Source organism: Siniperca chuatsi, linkage group LG1, assembly GCF_020085105.1.
Source record: "Siniperca chuatsi isolate FFG_IHB_CAS linkage group LG1, ASM2008510v1, whole genome shotgun sequence".
NCBI classification, from domain to species: Eukaryota; Metazoa; Chordata; class Actinopteri; order Centrarchiformes; family Sinipercidae; genus Siniperca; species Siniperca chuatsi.
The window spans coordinates 5,399,110-5,426,577 of record NC_058042.1 but is presented as its reverse complement, the minus strand read 5'-3'; the positions used below and the strand labels follow the sequence as shown (position 1 = coordinate 5,426,577).

Here is a 27,468-nt window from a genome sequence, read left to right as displayed (position 1 = left end):
TTCTGGACACGCGGCAGAGCTCCGAGTACGTTTAAAATCTGGAAAAGAAGAAGAAAAAAGATCGCATTTTCATGTTATTTCCCCTCATGCAACTTTATACTTATAATTCATTACATTTCAGTGGCTAAGATTGTACTTTTTACTCTACTACATTTGTCTGACAGCGATAAGCTACTTTTCAGATTACAATTTTCATACCATTACTGTCCAGTGAAAACCACCTATCTCCACATTTGGTGATTTTGAATTGTTTCTAATAAAAAGGGATTAAGTGTACCTTTATGGGTTGAGAAAATTCTCCTACTTCTTCAGCTAAATAAACTATTGAAAACCCCCCTTTATTTAGCTGGAAAACACATTATCAAAAGCTGAAAACAGGGCTTTATGAGCTCATGAAAAGTTGACTGTTTAGAGATATGTGGTTCCCACAAGACAGCGACGCTTCAAACATGAACATCTTATAGAATGATGCATTGCTGTAGATTAAACTACCCAACAGTATATAAAGTAGTTAAATGATCTCAAGCTTAAATAACTACAGCAGTAAAACAATAGATAACTAGATTTTTCTACTAGTTAGTACTTTTACTTTTGATACTTTAAATTCTGCTCATGATACTTACATACTTTTACTTAAGGTTTTGAATACAGGACTTACTTGTAGTGAAGTATTTTCCCCATGGTAAATAAATACCACAGTATTTTTTACTTAAGTAAAGCATCTGCATACTTCTTTCACCACTGTAACCATGACAACTTTGGCATCTACATTCTTTAAAAACAGGTATAGCTACAAATACATGTAAGTTGCTAAAAATGCATCTGTTTAATCACAAAGGCGTACCTCTTGCTGGCGTTGCCACCAATATTGATGTTTGCCAGCACAACATCTGGCAGGTCCATTTAAACTCCAGACTGATCAGTTTCTGGAGGACTTCAGTCAACCCCGTCATCTTTTCTTTCTGTTTCTGCTGGTTGTGCATTTGGAGGAGAAATTGTAAATTGTTTTGGTCCAAGGATGGTCCAACTTCTGCTGAACTTTCAGACTGGTCCTCACGGTTTGATGCTTGAGGCACAAGCTTTGCATCGCGGCCCTCTGTCTGCATGGGTGACGCAGACTTGGTGCTAAACTCTCCAGTGACTGAAGGGACAACTGATGAAGTAATACCTGTAGAGTTTAAACTAGGAGGGAGGGTCATCCCTGCAAATGTCTGAGTGGGAGCCGTTTCACTGTCTGATGAATTTGTGTGAGCAGGGATATCATCATTAGTTGCAAGTCTTTGGAAAGGTTTGAATTTGCCTCGGACTGGGATTTGTGCTCTATCTGGTGGTAGTGGAGGATGATGCCAGCTGCTAGGTTGGCTTCCTCCTCTAGGTTGGATGCTGGCACACCAACACCAAACCCTAGTTTTGTTAAATCGTGGCCATAACTGCCCTGATTCAGTTTTACAGATGGAAAACCTGTTTCCAAGAACTTTCTACCTGCAGCAGAACTAGCTTGGAGATGTGTTTTGTCAAAACCAGGCCTGAGGTGGCGGACATGGGCATAACCTCTTACTTCAGACATCACATCACTGCTATGGCTCCTGGGACTCCACCTTGGATAAGACATCTGTGTGTCAACCTTTCCTACTGAATTGCTGCCAAGAGAATGTCCCTTCACGATGGAGTCTGTCTTCGTGTCTGTGGGTTTTAAAACTTTTTGCAATAAGTTTGTTCTGTCATAATTAAAGCTGTTGGGGGAAAACATAAGCAGAGTGATATCCACTCACCTCAGGCCTGGTTGCGAGACGTGACTCCTGTGGGTGTAGGGTATGCATGTTGGGTCTGGAGGGGTTTACGTGAATCTTGTGAGACTCAGACTTCAGACTAGACTTGATGGCTCGACTAGTTGGACTTGCTGTACTGCTGTGTGAATAGATGAGGGCCTTTCTGCTGTTGGGTCCAAAGACTACTGGAGCTTTGTCTACCTGAACAGGTGTAAAACCTCCTGTGGACTTAGTTCTGGCGTGATAGATACGGGGTGGAACCTGAACTGCACCTGTGGAGAATACAGAAACAGAGTTTGCTTGATGAATCTTCTGGCCATCAGGAAAAGCGGGTGTTTTGTTTTCAGAGCGGTTGTACACCACAGTACTTTGCCTACGTGTAAGTGAGGCTGAGTTGAAGCCAAATTTAAAATGATTGACGGCTTTTTGGAACATTGCTATTTTGTGTTTCAGGCATAACAAAATGATAATGGCTTGGAATTTGTGATGATTTAGTGTCAGTGGTGTGATCTTCTTGAGCAGAGTAAATGTTGCCATTTTGTCTTGTAACCAGAAGCAGGGATTCTGAAAATAGGTGGTTCACTCCATCTTTTATAGTCTCTGTCGTCATTGTGGACTACCATTGGGGCCTGTCCTACCTGGACACGTAGGACATAACCTATTGAAACAAAACACATTGATGGATACTGTACACATTTTTCTACACAGCAGGCAACTCATCTTCAGTTATGTTAAAACTATATTAAAAGTTAATGGCTGTTAAAATTGCAGATTGACAGATCAGTAATACCTCTCTGGGTATTCTCGCAATTTACAACCAGCAGCCAAAAACAAAGCACCAACAGCCTGCAAAGTAAAGGGAAACACACATTAAGATCATAAGTTTCCAAAGTATATTTAGATGACCATAAGTATTCAAAGAACTACAATCAAAAGTGACACTGAACAGGACACTTTACCTAGAACAATCTTTAGGGCTCATTGTTAAGCTTTTTTCAGCAGCACCATATCCAATAGTGAATACCTGTTGGAGCGAGCGGCACAGACCCCTATTTATAAACTCTAAGCAGTGAGGACAGATCAACTCAGCTGTTGCTCATTTTGGACTAATTGCTGCGTGGCCATGATGGCAGCACAAAGCTGCAGGAGGAAGAGGAGGCTGTATGATTGTCCCTAATCAATGTAAGTTTGAGGTAAATTCTCCTGCTCAATGTCACTTTTTGGCAGTTAAATTGAGTTGTTTCTGGGTTTTGATGAAATATGCAGTATACCGTATAGAAGCCATAATATATATTAAGTATGGTATGGATAAAGTATGCTGAGTGAAGATGCTGTAGACATGTTGGCGCAAAGGCTTTTATATTTTGGATCAAAAAAAGATGTGGACCCACAGACTGTCAGCTGTTAATTCTCAATTTTGCTTTTATTTTATTGTAGAGAAAACTGGATTTCAGTTGAATGATTGACTCTCTTGCTACAAAGATTGCTTTAGATGGATTTACTGTTTTATCTTAACCCAAAGCTACTCAGTTAAAAAATAGTTTGTATGAACAATGTCTTCAGATACAAACTTCTTGTCAGCTACTAAGATAAGAGCAAAAAAAAAAAGAGAAAGAAAACAGAAAAGGCTAAGAAGGAAAAAAAAAAGGACTTTTGTTCTCTAGAAATGTGACACTAACAAAGCCATTTGTAAAGTAAGGGGGATGATTTTGTTATTCAGCTAGTGTTTTTTTTTCTCTTTTGCCTTCAGATTTAGTCTTAAAGTAAAACTAGTCTTCACTTGTAAAGTATGGGCCTTCTGTCTCTCAGCTGAACTGTACATTTGTGTTTACCCGAGGTCATCATCTTTTAAAGGAATGAAAGATATCCCTGATTGACTTCTTGCAGAACACTGTTTTATCCTAATTTCTCTAAGAACATCTTTGTCTACCAAGCCTTTTTTCACAGCAGACATTTTGACTTGTCATAGTAGAGAAAAGTAAAGTGTTACTGTTTTTATATTCTAGTATCTCAGTAAGTCATGGCATCGAGGCAGCAAGCACAATACCAGAATTGTGAAACCAGAAACAGCTGAATGGAATTCAGCCATCATTAATTTTATTATTTACACCTGTGCTTTTCCTACTGTGACATGTCAATATGTCTACTGTCAAAAAGGTCGATCCGAGATGAGCATCCTGTTTCAAATGTAAAATGTCACCCCAGAAAGCATGACGTTTTTATGGCGCCACCAATGTAGACAAATGCTTATTTTTTTTCCCCATCTATTCAAAATTTAAAAAACCAAAACACCAGCATACAATATATGGGCCTTTAGCGCACAATGAGTGTAACCACGTTCAGTCAGAAGGGGGCGCTGCTAGATCAAGGCGAGAAAAGGCAAGTTTATTTGAATATAATCTCAAACACAAAGGCAATTCAAAGGACTTTACATAGAGCAATGAAATACATAAAAACACAAGAACAGGAAAAATGAAATTCAAGTAGAAAAAAAATAAATAAAACAGAAATGAAAATAATAAATACCTTCACTAAACATCTGCATATACATGAACACACATTTTCACGTGACTAAAGGGTTTACGTTATATTCTGGATATTTGATATTGGCAGCACATGCAGAGTTTAACTTGGTTCCAAGATGGATGTATAGCAGTTAAGACTTTAAATTGGTAACTTAACTTATAGACTCACCATTTAGCTTTGGAAACTCTTAAACAAAATACATTATCAACAAAGTTTATTCAAAATTGTTCCATCGCTGGTATCACTGTAAAAATAGAAATACATATCTTAAATGGATGGCACTGTATCTGCATGTTACAGATACTAGTAAATCTAAAATGAACAATTACTGTATTACCTGTAATATAGCATAAATATTGTGTATATACTGCACAGATGTAGCATAGCACAGATATAGACACCAGATATTATTAATATTGATAGAGCCATTATGGAAACATTTTCCTAAATCAAACACACAGAGTTAAATTTATAATAATTTAATGAAAACATGTTGAAAATGTCCAATATTTCAATGTAGTGTAGAATAAACTTAAGCATTTACTTTAAGGCAGTTGTTCAGTGTGATATCTCAAGAGCACAAATGGTGAACATCAAAAAGCCTGGCAATAGTTCCCTTAGGAAAATATTACAATATCATTCAAGACCAAATAAATGAAACGCAAATACAATTTCAAGATTAAATGTTTTGCTAGCTTCACAGGTTGTTTTCTCCATAAAGAATCTAGCAGACCCACTACAGTCAAGTACTTTCATGGAAATACCCTTTGGTTTTCTGACAATTGCAAAATCCATGGATATATGTATGTACATTTTCAAGTAATTTGAAAATCCTTTGACATGGCAATGACGTGATTAGTATTTGCAGTGTGTAGTCATCTCAGTATATCTGCTGAAATGACCTGAAAAGAGAAAATAAAATTAATAGTTTGGAGCCATAGGTCACACAAAAAGTCACAGTGAAATTCGAACAGTTAGGTCAGGATTTTAAAACTCTCAATATTTACTAACCCACAATCTTAATAAATGTACTTATTGGTCATAATAATTATGTGTTTGTGTGTAATCTAAGAGTACAAGCTGCCATTTAAGTCATCAGTGGAAATGGATAGTATTTTTCTTACCTCAGTGTATTTCCTGCTCTCTCTTATTTCCCTGCACTCTTTCCCAGACTGGCGATGGCTCCATTCTCCAGGATCTCCGTCTTCTGCTCAGGTTGAAGCAGAGTGTTTGACACCATCGCTTTTCCCACCACTTGGATTGGGATGGACATGGACGTAGAACACACAGCAGAAAAGGCACCAAAGAATTTCCTGGCCAGCCACTCACCAGGCCGACTCTCCTGCCTATCTACCAACAAAACCCTGTTGGCGAAAACACAAAGGTACTGATGATTTATAGATTGTATTGTGTTGGATCAGGTTATTGAATAGTAAACAATCATAATAATGTTATTTTTTTAGTGTGGGGACAATTTGTCTTGTCTCATATGGTGAATATGGAAGTGTGTTTCATTAAATGACTGAATTAAGTAAATGAGATCGCTCACCCTGGTCTGTAAATGGCATATCTGTCAAAACCCAGTGCCTCAATGTCTGCTTCCACTTGTCCCTGGAATAAAATCAATTTCATGTTAATCTGTCAGTGATTGTCCAATGTCATCATTTAATGAGACACACAGGTATGCTTTAGTTGAGAAAAGGAAGACTTCAGTATGTGGCACGCGTTAGAGAAAGGAAATAAAATACCTTGACTTTGAGGTAGAGGAAGTTGCTGTTTTTATCGGCTCCTCTGGAGGACTCCAGGTGGAACTGTGTGCAGCCTCCTGACTTGGCGAGCTCGGCTGATTTTAGAACATAGTCGTGATCAACGCGGATGAATCCTTCCTGAAATAAAAGAGAGAAGTAACAGACAAAAAATATTTTGACAGCATTTTGACAAAATGACAGGTGTCTGCCAAAGCTTACCTGTAGTTGACTAAATATGTTCATAATAAAATGAGTAAACTAGCGGTTAGACTGTACTTGGATATTCCACCTACAGATAATTTATTTTTAACATTTCAACAGCTTATTATTTGAGATTCAACAATTCAACTGTTTAACAAATAGAAGGTTTGGTTAGGTTTAGGCACAAACATCTAGGTTAGGGTAGGTTCATGAATTTCCACATATACTTTATTGATAATTTGTTAAATATCTACAGACAACAGTGAAACAGTTTAAATGTTTGGCTAATATATTGGCCTAACCAATTTATTAGTTGGGCTCTACTGGAAATGTTGGTACATGGCAAAGAAATTGCTACTAACCAACAACCCCATCAAATCCAAAAATATCCATCACAAATATATTGTATTTTGGTGCTACAGTACAACAGTAAAATCTTAATTAATTCACCAGTAAAGCACCCACATTGGCTTTATTAAGTTTAACTTACAGTCCCTGCTTTTGCTCTGGTTGTTCCCAGGCAGCTGTAGCCAACATCGTGGCCCTGGAAGGCAGCAGCATAATCATCGAGCTTTTCAAAGTCCACCACCTCTTGTACCTGGAGGCATAGAAAACCGTGTCAAGCTAAATTTCACTCTCAACATGATGATGAATTTCAGGTAATGGAGTCAGCTGGCTAGAGAATCAACCCACTAACCAGGTTTTCATATGCTTTGCCCTCAAAGGTGAGCTGTCTCCTTCCGATGAGAGTAATCTTGGAGAAGATGTTGCGCTCCAGCAGCTCTTGAAGCAACAGCTTGCCTGTTTCCCCAGAGGCACCAAGGATGAAACAGCTTTTATTTTGCTGCCTGAAGTTGTCCTCCAGGGTCTTCATGTCCTCAGCCATGCTGTGTGCCAAAACAAAGCGACTGCTCTCTTAGCACCGTGTATGAGTGCAGGTAATGCTAAAATCAAACAAACATGTATTCTATGTTGGTAATGTGTGCAAATATGAAACATGCTGTGAAAAACATTGTTTACTATCTTGCCATATAGGCATGTTTTCACATACTCATTTGGGCAATTAATAGTAAATTAATTGTGCAGTTAGATACACTGACTACCATTGTATAGTTTCATGACAAATGCTATCTTCAGACGGAGGCTAATTATTGCAAAGTCATTTTCCTTCTGTCTTAAGTTAGATTCTCGTCAAACTGGTATGAAGTAGATGCAATTTATGAGAATCTACATATAATTCAGAATCCTAGTTTCGTCTTACATGGTGAGTGCGTTTTTTCAAAAGAAAAGAACTTTAAATTGACAGATTTTTCAAAGGGGTTTGGCTTGACGTTTGCTCTTTGATTACCCATGTGGACCCAGGGAGGAACGTTCCTTGAAAATCTTTGCATCTCTCTTACGTTTACACTGGTGGTCCACAGCTCTGGGAGCATTATAGCTAACATTAAACATTAGCTATATTCGCATTTAGCTACGTTACATGTAACTGGTGTTAGATAGCAGCTAAATTAACGTGTTTGTGTGTGCCGAGTCCAGCTGGCAGAGAAGCAAACGATAACGTTATACCTCCGCTGTTCTTTACCTGGTGTATTCAACCGGATCAGGGTCGTCGAAATAATTCAAAACCGCTGCAATGACAACAACTACGACTGTTAAGAGCCCGGTCGCTTTTCCCAGGGTGGTGCCCAGGAGTTTCATAACAGACATAGCTAGGAGCAACGGTTAAATTGCTACAACACTTCCTGGTTGCTTCATCTTTAGACGGCGCTCCCGACTCTTTCTACTTCGTTGATAGGCTGAGGACAAAATCAGAAATGACCGTCACTGTCAGTGTCGCTTGATAGACGGCACAGTTTACTGCAAGACTGTTAGTTGTATATTTTATTTAATTGGTATGGTAATACATCCAACTGAAAGGAAGAGACGCTTGAACTTCGTCTAGCCTCGTTCTCACACTCATTTTCCATAGGCAACGCTTTATGGACAGCGCATGCGCACTTGAAATTTGACCATATGAGAATCCCTACAATATTCCATATTCATTTTTCAAGCCCTCTGGTTCCGCAGGCCCATTACTACATAATTAGTGTACACCTGTGGTTCTTAATTTCTTATTAGGTAGTGAACTTGTAATCTAATTCATTATAGGTTTCATACTCACCACCATTATTTCCCAATATTAAATTAAAAATGCAAATCTTCTCTTTTAGGGGAATGTGTCACAAACATTTATTTAAAATGGGGCTCAATAATGTGTGTATGAGCATGACAGGATATAAAGGGCTAGCTTAAAAATATACTTAAAGTACCAAAAGTAAAGGCTCTCATCATGCAGAATGGCCCATTTCAGAATAATCTATATTGGATTGTAATTATTGATGCATTAATGTGTTCATTACTTTAATGTTGCAGCTGGTAAAGGTGGAGTTTCATTTCAGTTATATTATATACTGCTGGAGAGCCTGTGAATATCCCCCTGGGGATCAACATAGTCTTATCTTATGTATAATAATACATAATCATTTATTTGTTGATTTTATATTTTGTATTATTAATCTGAATCTGCAAAGTAAATAGTGACTTAAGTTATCAAATGAATGTAGTGGAGTACAGTATTTGCTTCTGAATTGTAGTGGAGTAGAAGTATAAAGTAGCAGAAAGTGGAACTACTCAAGTAAAGTACAAGTACCACAAAATTGTACTTGAATACAGTACTTGAGTAAATGTACTTACTTTCCACCACTGAAGTTAGCCAAGATTAAAAATTCAAAATCATGTTGGTTCCATTTCTATTGTGCATGGCAATGGGAATAATCTGGCAATAGGAATTAACAATATTCTAAAGCAGTGCCCCCAATGACCTTTCATACAGCACTCATGAGGGCATTATTTCGAAAAGGGAAGTGGTAAGTTAAGGGTTTTTCAGTGGTAACATCAAACCCTCTTAGTTTATGTAGCAGAATAAGACATTTATGCTATGCATTTAAAGACTGACTCTACCTAGCTGTCAAGAGTTTGTCCTCTTCTTTTGAAGTTGCAGCATTTGTAGACTTCATTAGACTGAACCAACACTAAAAGACCAGAGGGTCAACACCCAGGTTAAAATACAAATACTTTTTCTTTTTTTCTTTTTTACAAAAAATTCTCTTAAGCAGATTAGGGAGTTTCAAACCCAAAAGAAAGCCATGAGCCTCAAACTACATTTAAACCTCTACCATTTTTTTTCATCTCACAAACCCAAATGCAAGCTGCTGTTCAGCCAGTGTGGTTTCTAGCCAAATTGTCAGTTCACACTCAAAAATGCTTGCTGGAAAATAAGCACTTCTTTTACATAGGAAATACACGTTCAAAATATATGTGATGTTTTAATGTGCTAAAATCATAAATAAAAAAAAAACAACTAAAAAGATGTTGAAGAGTAGCATCAGCTGTTAAATATGGCACTGTTAATACCTGCACAGAAAACAGGGTCTTGCAATCATGAGGAGAAAGAGAGACTCTTCAGATAATTATTGTCTTACTTTTTCTTTACACTGATGAAAGCTATTTACACATCAGGCACTATATTAAACATTATTATTACATTAAACATAATAATGAAAGGTGTTTTTTTTACTTATTTTAGGATACAATGGATCTTTCCTTTCCAAATAAGTTGAAAAGTTTTCTGGGATGGCAGCACTTGTGTGTATTTTGGTCAGGAAATCCAGCCTGGACCTGGAGTGCGAACCAAACCCTGAAAAATGTCTTTGCCTTTTGTCAGACCTTCGGGGGGGTTTCATTAGCCAAAACCTCCACACAAAGAAAGCAAGTCCAGTCACATGCAATGAATTCATCAACACCCCATGTTTTTAACACCCCTACCACTTGGAACACAAGGCATCGACCCAATTTAATAGAATATGATAGAGCCAGGGATGATCCTTTAAAGATGTCAGCAGCAAGAGACAGAAAGAAAAGAGGCTGAGGTTGAGAGAAGAGGCCTTAAACTGGCACTCTGCTGAAATGAAATGTCGCCTCATTGTTCCTTAGCCGCGGGTGCTAATTGGGCCTAGCTGTGGGGAGGGAAGCTGCTGCTGAGCTCCTGTCTGTCGCACCTGTTGAGTCATTGTCTCTCACATTGATCGAACAGGAAGTTGGAGTAAGAAGGCTTATGCCTCAGTGGGTGCGTGGCAGAAACGTGGTTCAATTTTCTTTTAGAGCTCCGCTGCTGGAGGTGGAAATACCAATGGTGGTCAGTGGTCAATTGCGTTTGTCCATTGATTAGCTTGCACTAAAGGACATATGGATCATAAAGAGTTGATTTTCATTGGCTTGTTCACATTCTTTATACCTCAATAACAGTTCCTCCTGAATTTCCCCAATGTTGCATAATATGTTTGATGTCTCTGTCACTGCTGTTCTGCCACACTTCACCTGAAATCCTATTCAGACAGAATTAGCTTTTAGAACAGTGGATGTGAAATAATGGCTCACACAGGACATACTGGTACTGTATGTAATATGAATTAGTGATGCATCGATAAAGTTGATAGTAATGTTCAGTATTTTCCCACCTGTACTGGAAATGTATTTTTATTATATATTTAAGATTTTTATTGCAGATGGAGGTGAAAAACAGGTAGACCAAAACTGATAATGCTCTTTTAAAGTTGGCACTGGCTAATACCAATAGTATGCTAATATATTAAGGCATTTGCTAATATTGATGGACAATTTGCACCTGATTGAAGATCTTGGCACAAAGTCCCAGATGTAGTAGGACTGCTTCTTCACACCAAAAATGTACTCACATGCAACTTCTGCAATTATGACTGAAATACACAAACAATAAAACTTCAACCTGGTTACCTTGCTGGAGCAAATAAAAGTCACAGCTGAACCAAAGTTATTTTGTTTAATCTCAACAATACAGTATCTTCATTGTTTTTAGTCACAGAAAAATGAGCACACAGCTCAGTACTATACACGATATAGAGTTTACGAATTGTCACGTTCATGATAGTTCTAAATAAATTGGAATTAAAACAAGCTATGACTGTACAAAACTCCTTAATTATTCCTTCTTAAATGTGCATACAGCTGCTTCCAAGTTTCACCATTTTTTCATTTTTTCAGATTGTTTTCGAACCTCAGTTTTCTTATACTTTTCAGTGCAAAATGTAAAGCATCTTTTGCATAAAACTAAACTGAAGAATAAAAATGTGTAGATTACAATGTAGTCCTAAAGATGAAGTTCAAATTTCTGAACTTGGTTGGAGTCTCCAAACTCTTCAGTTGGCCACAAACTCCAATTTTAAACATCTGTACACAAACTGATTTTAGATTTCTGCTGTAGGACATTGTTTTAAGACTGTAAGCTTGTTAGCATTTTCAGGCAGAAGTTGTGACTTCTGACAGTTCAAAGTGTTAATTGCGTTTGATTGCGCCCTCTGGCATTTAACAAACTGAGCACATTTCATGAGTCACAATGTCAAAATCAAATTTAGTTAGCATTCCTATTGATTTTAAAACAATAAAGTAACTTTTTTTTTAACTCCATGATCTATATGGACACATCTTGTATTCTGATATATCACCACATGATATATTGATTTTTTTTTTTTTTTTTTGATTCCCCCCCCCTTGAAGCAGATGCTGAGATTCTGTAAAAATGACTGATATGACAAATTAGGATAGAGAAATAAATCTTAAGACACTTATGAATTGGATTTTAAGCACATTTCCAAATGAAACACACGTTGTATACTTGCATGCCTACATATACACATATCACACACAATCACAGATACACAGACACACACACACACACACACACACACACACACACACACACACATGCTGTACACAAATACAGCTTAAGGCTTAGGACCCCGGTTCCACAGACTCTGAAGTGTGATGCTAATGATGGAAATTAATGGAGCCTGACAGCACAATCTGCTGCCCATTGTCTCCCAATAAACAGCTTTACAGTCCACATGAGCCACAGAGGAGACGGGAGGTATAAGCTGAGAGCTGAGACAGTGAGAGCAGGAGACAGAGTGGAGGGTCAGACCTCAGGAGACAGCGCTGATCCTGAAGTGGGGATTAGCTCAATTAGAGAGGCACTATCTGATCAAAATGCAGGGTTCAATGGTACCTATGGGGTGTGTGTGTGTGTGTGTGTGTTATGAGAGAAGCCTCCATTATTAGAGCCGACTGTTGCCATTATTTGTTGCTGTGTCTACTGATGCAGCTGGTGTGAACAATAGTCAAGATGATGCCTTTTGCTTTCCTGTGACCCTCCGCTCAGATATCCATTTATTGTCACACATTTCCAATGGTAATTAATCTACAATGTGTTTTATCATCCAAATGATAACAGATCCATGAATATTTTGAGTTTTCTTTACAGATTTTTAAGGGGCAGAGAAGTTCAAACAAATTTTCACCCAGATACCATGTCCACATGCACCGCAAAATGTATTTGTTTCGTCCTGTAAAAAGATACTGATTGCTGTAGTTTACAGTAAATAAGGTCCTCTGTTATTGAACGCTGTTTAGAACGTTTGCTGTTATTAGAAAATACCCAGAGTCCCTCTAAATAAGCATTAAAAAAGAAACAACTAGGTAAACTAGAGTGGCCCGGTTGCAGATGTATATCTTTTATCATCAGCTTTTCTCTCAGATTTTTGTATTGTGTGTTAAGAAGATTTTCACACATTTTAAATATTGTATATATTAAAATGCTTTATGCATACTTTATGCAGTTATATACAAGAAAGTCCTGGTTCCTTTTTAAATATTAAACCAAATCAATTGGCCTATATACAGTATCAGTATGTTGTCATGTGTCGTGTGGAAGCATTTTCTCTCAATTTAAAGGAACCTCAGAGGAAATGTAAAGGAAAAATCAAAAGTTTGAGGTGTTAAAAAGGCCATACCAGCTGCCAGATCCACTGATCAGCTGTGAAAAAAGTGGTACAATAAAGTAACTCCACAGTAGGACAGAGGCTCAGAGTCTTCCTCAGTCTTGGCTTTGTTACAGGCTCAGACTTGTGGCTCAGACCTTCACAATATGTTCGAGGCGAAGCAGAGTATCAGTGGTGCTCAGAGGAGCTTTCCTGCTGAATGAGCTGCAGCTAAGCAGCAATGAGACCTGCTTTTCCTCCTCTGAGGAACAATGAGCTCATTAAAGGAGCAAACAGATTATCACTGTTTTTCAATAGAGGGTCCTAAAAAGAGTCTGAGGGACCTGGCAGCTCCCAGCAGGTTGAGATAAGACTGCACTTGCACATCTGGCCACCCTGCTGCTAACTACTACGTGTGTCATTCCATCCGCCTATTTCATTCTATAATCGTGTCAATAACTCTTTAAATTTGTGTACATTTGATTTATAACACAAACTTTACAGTATGAAACCTAGTTTGAAATACACTGCTTTTCAAGATTGAAGGCATGGATGTGACAGAAGTTTGTGAGGTGACATGTTTTTGAAGGATTATTTTCTTGTGGAGACTTCCAGTGACCAATCAAATGAAAGCTTTATGTTTACTGTCTTTTAAGTTGTTGTTCATGAGAACTGACATCAAATGTTTTTATTTTTTTATAGGAAGAATCCAAGCCTTCATACATTATGCTGACTGTGCAGAATATGTCAAGAGTGGAAAGGACAGAGCAACGTGTGCTTCATCAAAGTAGTCTTGCATTGCCTGTGTCACGACATGTTTGCACTGTGGCAGCGCTGGAAAAAAGTCTGATGGAAGTCGTCATTCTGAGGTACGTGGAAAAAGGTTCTGGGTTTTTAGAAATCCTTAAACTGGTCAGAATGTCTGAAGCCCAAATTACACTTTCTGCATCTGTGTGCCTGCAAGGGTCTCTTCTGCCATCCATGCTCACATCCGTTTTTAGAGTATATCTGGCCCGTAATGGCGCTTAACCAGCACTAAGATCAGGTGTGCTTTATAAATAGTGTTACACACTTGGCTGATTTAAACTTTGCCATAACCAATAACATTTCAGTGAATGGCCAGTTCTTGACTACTTCCTAAATTGGTGTGAGAAGTAAAAGGTGAGGTATGTGTACGCGTATGTCTAGTGGTGACTTTTGTGATGAAATGCCTTATGATTGTGTTGCAAACCAAATAGAATTATCTGTCTGTCTATCATGTCATTTAAACAATCCAAATAATGTAGGTCTGCCATACTGTGCAATCCAAATCACTCATCTCAAGTTGTCTGCCAGTAGTATGTACAGAAGCTTGGTAGCATGAGTGCTTGTGATTGTTTGTGACAGAGATGGGGAAACAGGAAGAGAGAGATGAAGGAAGCAGAGAAAACAATATTTGGCCAATGGGAGGCTTATTACAATGCTACACATCTGTGGAGTCAGACTAACAAAGTGCCTGAATTGGAAACATAACTGTCGCCACGTCACCTGACTGCACCTTTTTATATTTCTTGCTTACTGTTATTTTAGATAAACTGTAGACCATCACACCATCCGGTACTTTGACCAGCAAGTCTGAAACCAAACTTGTTTTTTTGTTTTCTTTCTTTCTTTCTTTACAAATATGTCCTTGTATATGTAAGCATCTGCTGAAACTTATTACAGACCACACTCTATTCTGTAATTTGATCAGCAACTCCAGAACCAAAGTCACCCCCCCAATATGTCCTTGTCACATCTACTGAAAGTGTTTCCTCACCAAGTGTAACGTAGCCTTCGTTCTACTGCTGAGCTGCAAACCCTTGTCTGAATGGATGTGTATTGGCCTGTGAGTCCTTTTCATCAGCATGGCTTTGTTAAAGTCAGTCAACTAGTTGACAGGAGACTCCTTTTTCTCTGTCGTTGCAAGGTATGCTAACATTAGCCACGGTTTATTAGCCCATTTTCAACATTAGATATATTTCAGAAGTATCGTTAGTCGATGTTTTTTGATTTCAGTAGAAGTATGATTTTAGCGCAGAGTTTAGGACCTCCAAGGCCTAATGGAATGTCAATATTTATGATTAAGGTTGTTATCAGTATTTCGTTTTCGCTAATTTTTCTCAATGGGTAACATGAAAAGGACAGATGGTCGGTTATGATGAGACTTTCCCAGGAGAAAATTAAACTTGAAACAGTTAAATCTGTACGGTCTTGTATGGGGGTATAATAATAGCATAATACACCAAAGCCTCTTAGTGGATATTTGTGTTTGGCTTTGAGTTTTCACTATCAGATCTATTTGCTGTCTTAAATCTCCCCTTTGTAGCAGGACGGGTGAAGCTTAATGACTCCTTTGAACTGCCGACATCCCCAGTAGAATGGCTTCGGGAATGTCAACCAACTAACCTTTAGTCTCTTTCCCACATCCAGCAACAGTGAAGGGCATGTAATACCCATCTTTCAATTCCTGACCACCACCTACATTCATAATCGGTGAATCATATTGTCCATCACAAATGCAAACATGGAGCAATTAGTGTAATAAACAGCATTGGCATAATATTCATGGAATACAGACGTACCACATTTTTACTGTTTTGCAGAAATCAAATAATGATGAGGATGCTTTTCATGTGTATGGGTTAAGAACATTTTCCGACCAAGGTGAACCTTGTAGCACCTTTTGAAATGACTTAAAATGCATGGTGATCATGCTTAAAACATCTTTTTTTCTTATTTCCCAAAATAGTGACATTTTGGGGACATGACTAACTGAAAATGGGACCGAGAGAGACAGGGATCTAAGGTCAGCTGTAGATTTAAGCAGCCAATTGTCACAAGCCACAGTATTTTCCAGTAAATGTAAAAAATAATGATTGCATGTCTATTTCTGTTAATACAAGAATTCTTTGATAATTTCTCCAAATCTGCTGTCCATGATGACTTGCCAAGATAATAGAAAAATGGCTCAAATCTCATCTTTGTTTTCTACCAACACCTTAAGTGTTCATCTCAATCACCTTCTGGTTAAGAGTTTGGTTAAACAGAGGGCTTGGCAGTAATTCATTATTATCGTATATTGACTTTCGGTGGAATCGTGATGATAATAATATTATTGTGTCATCATTTTACAAATTTCTGTCATCCAAATGAATAATTCCAAGCATATCGTAAATAGTTATTAAGGTTTTTATTTGACATTTCTGTGGAGTTTTGTCTGATGTATGGAAAACAGTTGCATTGAACATCAATTTGATTTATTTTTAATTTGTGATTTGTTATTTTTATGTAATTTTGCATACATTTGCCATATCTTGACATATATCTTTATCAAATGCTTGACTTTCAACATTGTTATTGACATATCTTCCTGTTTTTGTTGTCAGCTGACAGATTGAGATTTGATCAAGGGGTGTAAATGCTACCACCTATCCAAGGCGGTAATTCCTGGGTTGCTACATTGAGACCCAAAAGCAAATAAAAATTTTTATTTGTGCAGTCGTTCAACAGAGACAGAAAAGTATCTTAAAGGATAATTATGTTTATTACCTTGGATCCTTTTTTCATAGTTTTGGTCCTCATTCCTATCAGTAATGATAACATTGTACTCACCAGGTTAATTGCTGAGATCTATGAATCTGGCAACTAGCAGCTAAAAAGAGGTCAGACCTGGCAAAAAACATTTGACGTGAGACGATCATACAGGTAAAATGATTACCCAAACGTTCCGTTGTAAACATTCATCACAGTTTACAGACCAGGTTCCTGGTTCAACTGTACTTACTGTAATTGAGCTCACACACAGTTTTCTTGTGTAATGAAAGATGATTACTGACATTTCAGGTGTGCTCACTTTCAGCTTTACCTCCCAAATAAAGTGGTTTAGATAATCTGGCTAAACAGTTAGCTACAACCTGTTGATTGTCTAATTGATTGTGGTTCTTGCCCTGTTGGACTTTGTTGCAGTGATTTCTACAATTACTTACATGGTGAGTACAATGTTATCATAGGAATAATGGCCAAAACCGCGAAAACAAGATCCAAGTTGTAACAAACCAGAATTATCCTTTTAATTATCGGATGTACTGAAACACAAAATTGATCATCAGAGGGAGTCTGGGGGACTGAAAGTTGGCTTCTGAGAGTTTTATCACATGATAATCAGATAAAAGACAGTTTTGTTTGGCGGGAAATGTTTGTTTAGTGTGGATGGAAGGCCAAAACTGAGAAAAACAAAGCTTTTCACATTTATATACTTTATGATGGACACTGTCTCGGTGTGCTGCTGCCTACTCTCTGTTCCTCTATTTTGGCTGAGTTTTTCTCTTGGATGGGCCCTGCTGTCCAGTGGCCTACAGGGAGAGTGAAAGAAGGAAGAAGGAAGATCATGTCGGATCATAACGGACCCACCACAGCACAGAGACCTCCCTGCCAATGAGCAAACACCACTACAAATGGCAGAGCTGGATGGACAATCACTTGGTGAATGGAAGCTAATTAGCTGGAGTCTAATGCCAGTTTACTAACACCTGTATTAGCGTGCTCGCTCAGCAGGGAGTCAGGGCTGGCCAACAAGCGCTAATCTCTCATAAGCCTAAAGTACTCCTCCCAAGAAGTGGCATTAGCATATTCTGCTTTAGCCAGCTGTTGCCAGCCTAAACCCAGTGTAGACAGGCTTCCACGGTGATGTGTTGATGGAGAGGAGAAAGATTTCAGTGGGTTTGTATTAGGTTACCTGTGTGATCCCACGTGGGTCAGGTTCCCCCTATAGAGTCCAAAGACTTTCTATTACTTCCAAGCTCTTATTTTGTGAAATTCAAGGAAGTGTTTTTGGAAGTAACACATGCCCTGAAATATCACACTTGTACAGGTGTGATGGAAAAGCAACCATATAAAAAGAACCAAAAAAGGAAATCCCACACGCCGTTCAGAGTTTAGAAATCTGTTTCACATGAGGACAATCAAGTCAAATTTAAACATCAGTGAAAAAATGTTGAAGTTTCAAGCTCTGGACCATGTCCTGGATGTCCTTCTTTGTCATTTTTCTCACATCTCAAAAACCTACAACATTTTCCAGGCCCCTGGGAACCCAGGCATGTGCATGTGTTCACTTTCAGTCTCATTCCTTTGCTCTTGCTCTCTCCCATCCTCTCCCACTGCCTGGGTGGTGAAGTGATTACCCAGTAGCCGTGTGTGTATCAAGGCAAGTGCGATGCCAGTGTGTGTGTGTAAGGGATTAGCGAGCTTTAGCATTAACATCATGACTGGACTGGCTACATTCCCTTGCTCCACTAATAATTTGAGGGGAGGAGAAAGCGGCTGGTCCATTAGCTCAGTCTGTTTGCTCAGGAGTTGGCCGACTCTGATCCCCTAATTTCTCTCACCGATTCCAAGAGGATCTCTGGCTTTTGTGACAGAGGGATGGAAAGATAAAGGATGGGACTGAGGGGCACATTGATTGGGAGATCACCGTCCTTGGGACATTCTGTACACTTACCAGACTAATCAGTGTGTGTAAACACAGCGAGACATGTTGAGGGCTGGCGGCTAAAAGGCTGGGGTCTCCGGGGTTGATTAGGAAGAGCTGTTGATGGACCACACTCAGTGTCTGCCCGCTCTGATCTGCAGACCACATGCAGCTTGGCTCATGCGTTGCTCTGTTCTGATTGTGGGTGTTTAAAAAGGAGTCTGTTGTGGTCTCTGGTGGATCTGCAAATTTTTGAACGGATAAATCTTGCTGCTCCTATAGTGTCAGTCATAACACCAGTTATGATGAGTTAACATAGTTTGCAAGACTGCAGGATTAGGAAGAAAATACTGCAAGAAAATTACATTGGACTTTACCATTGTCTGCAGTGTTTGATCCATGCAACTTTTCTCAGATGTACAGATAAACTTCTAGACTTAAAGAAAAAAGTTCTTGATGACTGAAATCAATTTGAACATTCGCACACGTACATTTTAGTGACTTTTTTGGGGGGGATAAAACTAAACATTTTATGTAACACAAGAAGCATGGATATCTGATTGACAACTAATGAAAGTTCTGTGGTGGCCAACTTGTCTCAGACCAAAAGCGTAAACAAGAAAGGTTACTGAGAGAGATCAGTTTACACAGGAAATCAGATGAGTTTACATGCACAGTAGTAACCTGACTACTGTAAAATCTCTGTTTACATCGAGCAGGCCAGTAATCAGATTTATCCCCTACACCTGACTTAGTTGTGAACTTGACTTTTTTTTGTCCAAGCATTGAGAGCGACACAGTGAAAGCACAGGCTCTGTGGTAAGAGAAACAGTTTTTCCTTGTGTCTTAATTTTACAAAGACTACAACGCTTTGAATTAAGTTATTTTGAATACAAGGATGCATTGCTACATGTACTGATCTTTTCTTTCAACCCCTGTACAGTTGTCGCAGTAATACTTTCCCTCTCTAAAGTCTGTCATGTATTTCTATACATGTAAAAAGCTGATTTTTATAAATACACATATGTACTGTATACATACCAAGAAGTCAGAGTTCTTGTTTACATGACATTTAGGAAATCAAATTACTGCAGAAAGCAGTTAGCTGATGTGTGGATGGTAAACATGCATGCTCGCATGCACTGAAGTAAACTGAGTTTTCCTGGTCCATCTCCCTGCAAGGTGATACAGGCATGCATCTTCACTGAAATGATTTACTCATTATCTTTATTTTGGTTGATGGTCATTGTCATGTTTGTGTTTTTTACAGCAAGTAAAACTGACACTGTGCTTCTCCTTTTAATGCCCGTATTGTATAATTGCTGATGTTTTCTGGCCTGTGGAATGTGTTGTCTCTTCATTTGATTAATTTGGCCAGGAAAGAAACACAATAGTTCTATTTGAACTCCTAAAAACACACCAAATTGCTTGAAAATGTGAGTTTCTGCTCCTTCCAAAGTGAACTGTGATGCCACTGCAGTCACAACAAAATCAACCGAGCTATAGGAAATGACACCTAAACACTAGTGTAAAAAGAGATTTATATGTTCATTATCAAATTTAAAAGTAAAAATGTGTGCACATTGTGTATACTCTCAGTATTTATAAGAGAGAGGCAATTTACCAATAGTGTGTGAAATTTCAAGATGAAATGTCACACATTAAGGGTGAAATGTTTTTTCTTACATTAAAAAATAATTGGAGCATACACAATGTTCAGAGGTTTTTTTCATTATAGTCCCAATGCTCATATTCAGCTATTTCTTAAAGTGTTCTCTAAGAGGAGCCAGAATGTCTCTATCGTGACAGGATGACGGGTTACTAGAAATGCTGTCAAATAAGTAGGTTCATTTTGAATCAGTCCAAATTTGTTTACAGGCCCTGGCTCAATTTTTATTGGTCAGAATGAACATAAACAGACCAAATGTAAAACTGCAGGACAGTGAAACTGTGGTGTGGACCAAAGAAAATTAACCGAAAGTAAAATCAGTCTTGACACAAGGGGCTTGTATTATAATAACCCATCAATCATCAGATCCTAAGCTGCATCCCAGGGGGATACTCTTCTGTCAGCACACTATGACTCAACATCGTCTTCATTTTAAGTGGACATCAGATCAGATGTCACTATCAATTCCCTGAAGCCACGACCTCTCCTAATACCCCTCACAGCCAATTAGGGGAAGTAATGGTAGCAAACCTTCAATGGCAATGCACAGTAGCTAGTTATATCTACACATGCTACCCTGCTAGCCGCTGTCAGTGGGGACGGGGGCTAATGGGCAATCACAGGGGGGCTTAAGTTGCAAATCAGCCCTGATCCACGGGACTCTACTGGGGATTCCTGTCCAGTGTAGCCTTATTCTGGAGCTTATGATCCAGTAATGGGTGCTTTGGTGGAGATCTGAGAGGGTCCTGTGGGAGTATGGTGTCAAACTGGCCCAGGCTTCCTCAGGCTAAAAGGGGCTTTGATAGGCAAAGTAGCTTGGTATAGAGAACATGGAGGAACAGGTCCCTGCTGATAGGATGTGTCACTACTAACTTGTACAGAAGGTGTTGAACCCTTGCTTATACAACCTGAACAGACAAACTAGTATGTCCAATTTTTCAGTGATCATGAATGATGTTTTGCGTTATTGGTCCATGCAGTAATTGAAGTTGGAGTGAAGTGATGATCTTGCTTTGTAGTATATCTAGACACAATTTTTTTCATTTTAAACTTTTAAATGAATTGTTGTGAGAAGTGAATGAAAAGTGTACTCAACAGCCTCAGCAGCATCATCCACATTCCCATCACCGAAGCTACATACTGTAACTGGTACAACTCTGGAATGTGTGTGTAATGTTTTCTCTCTGATTTCAGTTTGTGTGTGTGTGTGTGTGTGTGTGTTTGGATTTGGCTGAAACATGATGGACAGATTATCCTTAACCTAATTACCAGCTGATTTGCTTTTGGTTGTGATCTGAAATTCAGATGTTTGCATTTGAAAGATTTTGGGTCTTCAGACATAAATTGGTGTTGGTAGTCCTGGATGTTGGACTTTCCAAAGTTTGCTGCTAAACAGCGTTGTCATTCATGTTGTATTTTTGGACGCAAAACAAATGATATAATGATAAACAACACAAACTGCTACATAGGCTGTAGCTTTGCAAGTTTATTCATCCTATTATTTATCCTATTTATTAATTCATTCATGAAGTAATACATTCATGAAGTAATTCATTCATTCATAAAGTCATTCATTCTTTCATTCATTGAAGAAATACCATAGAGATCAAGATCTCTTTTGCAAGTGACACCTTAGAACAAAATCAAATTATTAAAAATTTCATCAAGCAAGTACTTGTACATTAAAAGTCCCTCTACTTGTTTTGTACCTTCAATATTAAGGTGCAAAGTACCAACAGTCTTCCAGAGTTTAGTGAGTATGAGGAACTTTAAAAGCTAACCTATTCTGATCTGGTGTCATGGTTTTTTTGCTTTTGATCTCAACTAAGGCTGTGAAATCTCTTGGCAGTTTTGATATAGTCGCAAGGCCTTATAAATGGAAACTCGGCTATGCTGAGTTTTCAACTATGATGGCACTCACACTTCCTTGGGAGCTATAAGTAAACGTAAAAACAAATTGTACAAATGTACTGTTTGCATGATTCCTACATGAACCTGTTCAGAGCAGTCACATGTGTCCCCCTGTCACCACTGAGCAGCATGTTGACATGATTGAGAAATTGACCATGATCATCTCTCATTGCTCATTATTGATCACTATAATCCTATAAAGGGAACTCTAGCCTTGTCAGGGTGTATGTAGCATGTGTGTGTGTATGTGAGAGGGGCATTTAGGTTGAGTTACGGGCGTTTATGCCGTCTGTTCGTCCTGTCAGCGGACGGGTGGGTGTGTGGTGAAGAATGGTGAAGGCAGGTGGTGTGACTAAAGCGAAGACTGGACCGAATTGGGCGGATGCAGGCTTTAGCTGAGGGAGGAGGAGATGGGACAGGGGTGTCACCAGTCGGCAGGGCCTGTCCGAAACAGCGCCGCACACCACACCCACCCAACTGTTCCTCTTTCAGCGCCCTTCTGCCCATTTCTCCCTCTCTCCTTCTCTCACTCTCTCTGTCTCGCTTTATCTCTCTCCTCTCCTCCTCTTTTCTTTTCTTTTCAAAATGCATTGTTAACAAAACGGTTTACAAACCCTGGCTGGTACATTATCCACGACCGCCTCCTGTGAGATTGATTTAAGCAAATGGATTCAGAAAGGGAGGGAGGGAGGGATGGAGAGGAGGGGGGTTTGCATGGAAAGGATGGAAAAGGAGAAAGTGAAAATGGGGGTGTTCCTCAGTGCAGCAGCTTTACAAAACCACCACATGGGCCACGTTGAATATTCCCTTTTCTCTGCATTTTGAGAAGCCATACATTAAACGCTCATTATACAGCCTTTATGTGCAAGAGGAGGCTCCGCCTCTGTGAGGGCAGAGCGGCTGAGGATGGACTATGATCTCCCTGCATATGCATGCATGGAGCATCTTTAGAGGCTTTCTGACATGTATGATATCATCATGGCCGAGAGATTTGACTTTCATAAAGCCTGACTCAGGAAAGGGAGGGTGCGTCTGTTGCAAGGCTAATTTTTACGGTGTGAATCAGATCAGTGTGTAATGTTTAATAAAGATGACTTTTCAAAGCTGCTAGCTTTGCTCACAAATTGGTACAAGAGGGAGAATTCTTTGATATGAGAAGTCAAAACCTGCATTCAAGTTTTTCATAGTAAAAATCTGAGAGAAGCATAATGAAATCAAAGCGGCAATGTGACAATAACTATGTAAGAGAAGCTACCAGCTTCTGTTTTATTAGTTTTACTATTAAAAAAAACCTGAAAAGCACAGAAGTTTGAGTGTGTTGGTCCTCGTCGGCCTTTATTCTAACACTCTCAAAAAGGACACACTTCAGCTATGGATGATTTTTATTTCACTTTTACTTTTCATTTGACTTTTTAACTATATCATTTCACTTTCAACTCCACTTTCACAGTCCTCTCTTCTTTTACAATAGGATCCTTTTCTAGAGGTGTGTGTGTGTGTGTGCGCGCACGGGGGGCAAAGGTTGAACCGGGCATCCTATCATGATAAATCACTGGTTAATGAGGAGTCCATTGTGTCCTCACACATTGTGTCGTCCTCCTCCTCCTCCTCCTCCTTGTGTCCCTTAGACCGCTACCTTTGGGTTGTTAAGCTGACACAGATAATGAACTGGCCGCTTTGAACTGTCTTCACAATATTGACTGGTTGCACACAGCAGATGTCTCGCTGGCAGAAAGCAACTGGTAAAAGCACATTAGGTTAACAAAGAGAGCTTTGCTTTGCAGGGGTGGGGACTTGAGAGGAGGTGGCAGAGGGGTCTGTGTGGGTGTGTTGTGGGGTGGGGTGACAGAGGGACGGGGGAGCAGAGGGCAAGCTTCAGAGTTGACAGATCTGGGGGATTATATCAAAACAACACATTTGTCGATTATATGACGAAGAGAAGAAGCGACAAAGAGACGTGTTTTTAAAAAAGAATATCTTCGCAGGCTTGCGTCATGTTATGAACGTGCTTTGCATGATAATCGCTTTTAACTTGTAGTAAACAGTTCATCCTCAAGTGTAAACGGGAACAAAAAAGTACTTTTAAGCAGTAAAATAAAACTTGGCAACTATTGATTTGCATTTGCAGCAACAGCATGAGTGGAACGGCCAGTGTGTTGGCAAATTTCAGCTCCTTAAGTGCCAACCATAGTTTACTTTTCATCTGACTATTTTTTTTTTTTAATGCAGGCAGGCATTGGTTTTCATACATTTCTGTATGGAAATAAATTAGCAGACTCTTAAAACTTGTTGAGTTGCGTAATCCATCATAGTGAAGTCTGTGTTAATTTTTGTCAAAGTTACATTATCACTGAGTGGTAATGGAGTTTAAGTGCATATTGATTTGAAGTCTTCACTGTCATCTCGTAACAAACTGTTAAATACATCTAACTGTCTAAAACACAGCAATATGGTTAGTAATGATGTAAAACATGCAAAACCGATGTTATTGTCCTTTTTTAAAGATAATCTGAATCGCACTTTGGCACCGATGAGTTCATTCATTTCGTCCATAGATAACAAAATGATTAACTTCATTTTCAGTCTCCCTCTCGTTATCGTTGTTTAGTGAATACAGCGCAGCCTGTGAGCTGACTGGTTTCTTTCTGGCAGTGGGACGGGTGTCTAATGGGTCAATAATAAGCCGTGACTAACCGTCTCCCTGAGGAGCAGCTTGGCCAGACACACACTCACAGAAAGCAGCAGAAAGGTATGAGCCACCAACACTGATTACCATATAATTGCAGCCATTGTATTTGACATGGAGAATTAGTAGCCCGCTAGGTGGCTAACTGGCCTTTTATTCAGCTTCGGACTGGACAAAAAAACAAACCCACACACAGACAGACATACACATCTCATACTGCATGGAATATGCATTTATGTGCACACAATTATGTGTGTTGTAACAGTACAAATCACTGCATGGAAACCTTTTGAAGCGTTTGGCAATAGTGTGTTTTTGATCTTATCTGGTAGGTTTTGTTTTAAGCCCAGACGATGAACACGAGAATCTTTTAGCTGCTAGAGGAACATTAAATTATTCGATGAACTAGATGTTTGAGGTTTTCACATGACATATATGATTTAGATAATTCAAGATAATGATTCAGTACCGTAAAGCCGCATGGAAGAGAGAGTTTCATTTCATTCAAGGACTGTGATAAATGAAATTAATACTTGTCAGCTTCTTTAAAGATTAACCTCCAGCCTTTGTCACCACTCACACACCTGTTTCTGTTGAGCCACCACATGGAATCAAACTAGAAATGCATAGAAACATCTTTCCTGTTTCAGCAGCAGCATTTTAACCATCTGAGTTCAAGGATCAGTGTTCATACACACTGGATAATCTGCTATGGCCTATTCAAATTCCTCCTTTCCACTTTGAAAATGACACACACCGCCAGTTGTGAAGTTGTGAGCTTTTCCCACAAGGAACCACGTCCTCAGACTTTGAGGCACGGAACAATTTGATTTGGTTTCTGGCATACGAGTCAAGAGGTTTAACAAGACCCACTGCCATGGAGTCCCTTCACCCCACGTGTGGCTAAACGATCACTTCCCTGCGCGCCTCACATCGCAACAAATCTCTTTTCATGATCACTTTTCACTCTTTCTCTTTCTTGCCTGACTGGGTCTTTTTAAACTAGAGGGAGAAGAGAGAGAGTCAGGGAGAGAATTTCTTTCCCTCTTAAAGGTTTTGTGTGAGGACGGCTGAGTGAGCGTCCATTATAGAAAAGGCCCAGACCACCACTGGATGACCCTGCTAGGAGTGACAAAACCCAATTGGTCACGGCCGCCAGCAGCTAATGGGCCAGAGAGGAATAGCCCTGGGTGGGTAATGACTGTATTCTCTGCCTTTACGCCCTTCTGGTGCCCTCGTACCCCCCACATTACCCCAGCAGCCACCAGCCCCATGCCCCCCTGGCCTTCTCTTCTAGTGTCATTTACACTAACACACACATCTACACAATGCTGTTGGTCACAGTGTCTGTCTGTGTGGTGCACTTGGCAACAGTTGCTGCAGACAGATCAGGCAGAGGGAATCAGAGGACCATATGTTTGGATAAGACATGGTCCTCCTGCCTTTCCCACACAGTGGAGCTCGATGGAGGAGTCTCTGTCCAATGGAAATTAGGACTTTTGGTACGTTGAGTCATTGAACCAAGAAGGGCCAAATAATTTTTAGGGTTCTAAGGCTGTGTTCAGACCAACAAGCAGTGCTGCATCAAAAATGCAACCTTCTCATTCATTTCAATGAGACCCCTGTATTGACACCAACAAGTCTCCATACCTGAGGAACAAAATAGGTTTTTCCATCAGTGCCTTCCAAAATAACTTGCATGACTGCTCTGAAAGCAACTCATTCAGTTTTTTTGTTGTTTTTTTATCTGCCAACCTCTACACTTAAGGTCTGGTTGAATTTAAGGCAACTAAAGCTACTTGGTTAAGATCAGGGAAATATCCTGGTTACGGTAAACAAACAAAAAAAAAAACATCAACTGCAAATCTGTGACGGGTCACTGTAGTCTCCCACGTGAAAGTCGGATGTGCTACACGCCCACCCACCAACCATCCACCCACCATCCTCCATATCATGACTTTTCACTTTGCTGCATAAAACACACACTACTTCCTGCAATGGCCCTGAATGTTGGCACTGGATGTAAATCCTGTCCTGCAGAATTTTCCAATATAAACGTAATTCTCAGGATACTAGGTGAAAAAAGACACGGTGCTATGACGGTGTGGGTGTGTTGCTACAGATAGAGGTGAGAGGATAAAATACAAACAACAAAGTCCAGTTTGAAGTTATCACTGCAAAATTACTCTTGCTTAAACTAAGTGTGTTGCCTAACTTTAACCATACCCTTAACAACTGTTTATTTACCATAACCACCATCCTTCCCTAACCTTAACCACACTGGAGTTGCCATGTGCAGATTTTGCAGGAAAAAAAATGTCAAGATGATCATTTGCGTACATTGGAGGGAACATTTGGATTCAACAAAGGCTCTAAGTCAGAATATTCCTTTTTATTGACACTTTATTATGTAGCAACTGATTAACACTAAATGTTTGGAAATAAGGAACCTAAAATCTGTTTCTCCTTCCACATTGGCAACTTTGAAATCTTGAACATGGTTTCTTTGTAACTGCGGTTTGATGACTGGGAAAAAGAGCTTCTAATGAACATTTTAAATGTAGATATTGTCGTTAATAA

General features: G+C 39.2%; 1 protein-coding gene and 1 long non-coding RNA gene across 4 annotated transcripts in view; one reads left to right on the top strand and one right to left on the bottom strand.

The window, feature by feature from the left end:
- Positions 1 to 4,758: 4,758 nt before the first annotated feature.
- Positions 4,759 to 8,216, bottom strand: htatip2 (HIV-1 Tat interactive protein 2). The gene is made up of 7 exons (XM_044165492.1): positions 7,827 to 8,216; positions 6,942 to 7,131; positions 6,735 to 6,842; positions 6,044 to 6,181; positions 5,845 to 5,906; positions 5,420 to 5,659; positions 4,759 to 5,197 (listed from the first exon to the last, which is right to left on the bottom strand). Exons 1-6 carry the CDS (start codon positions 7,949 to 7,951, stop codon positions 5,443 to 5,445), a joined length of 840 nt encoding a protein of 279 aa, XP_044021427.1. The 5' UTR covers positions 7,952 to 8,216; the 3' UTR covers positions 4,759 to 5,197; positions 5,420 to 5,442.
- Positions 7,045 to 27,468, top strand: part of LOC122861361 — a 28,855-nt gene continuing 8,431 nt past the window's right edge. Inside the window, exons 1-3 of one of the 3 annotated variants that reach the window (XR_006374487.1) lie at positions 7,045 to 7,182; positions 13,837 to 14,003; positions 17,504 to 19,579. This is a non-coding gene — a long non-coding RNA (uncharacterized LOC122861361). Of the gene's footprint in view, positions 7,183 to 13,836; positions 14,004 to 15,904; positions 17,444 to 17,503; positions 19,580 to 27,468 lie in introns of those variants that run through there. The other 2 variants (XR_006374485.1, XR_006374481.1) reach the window with 2 other exon arrangements.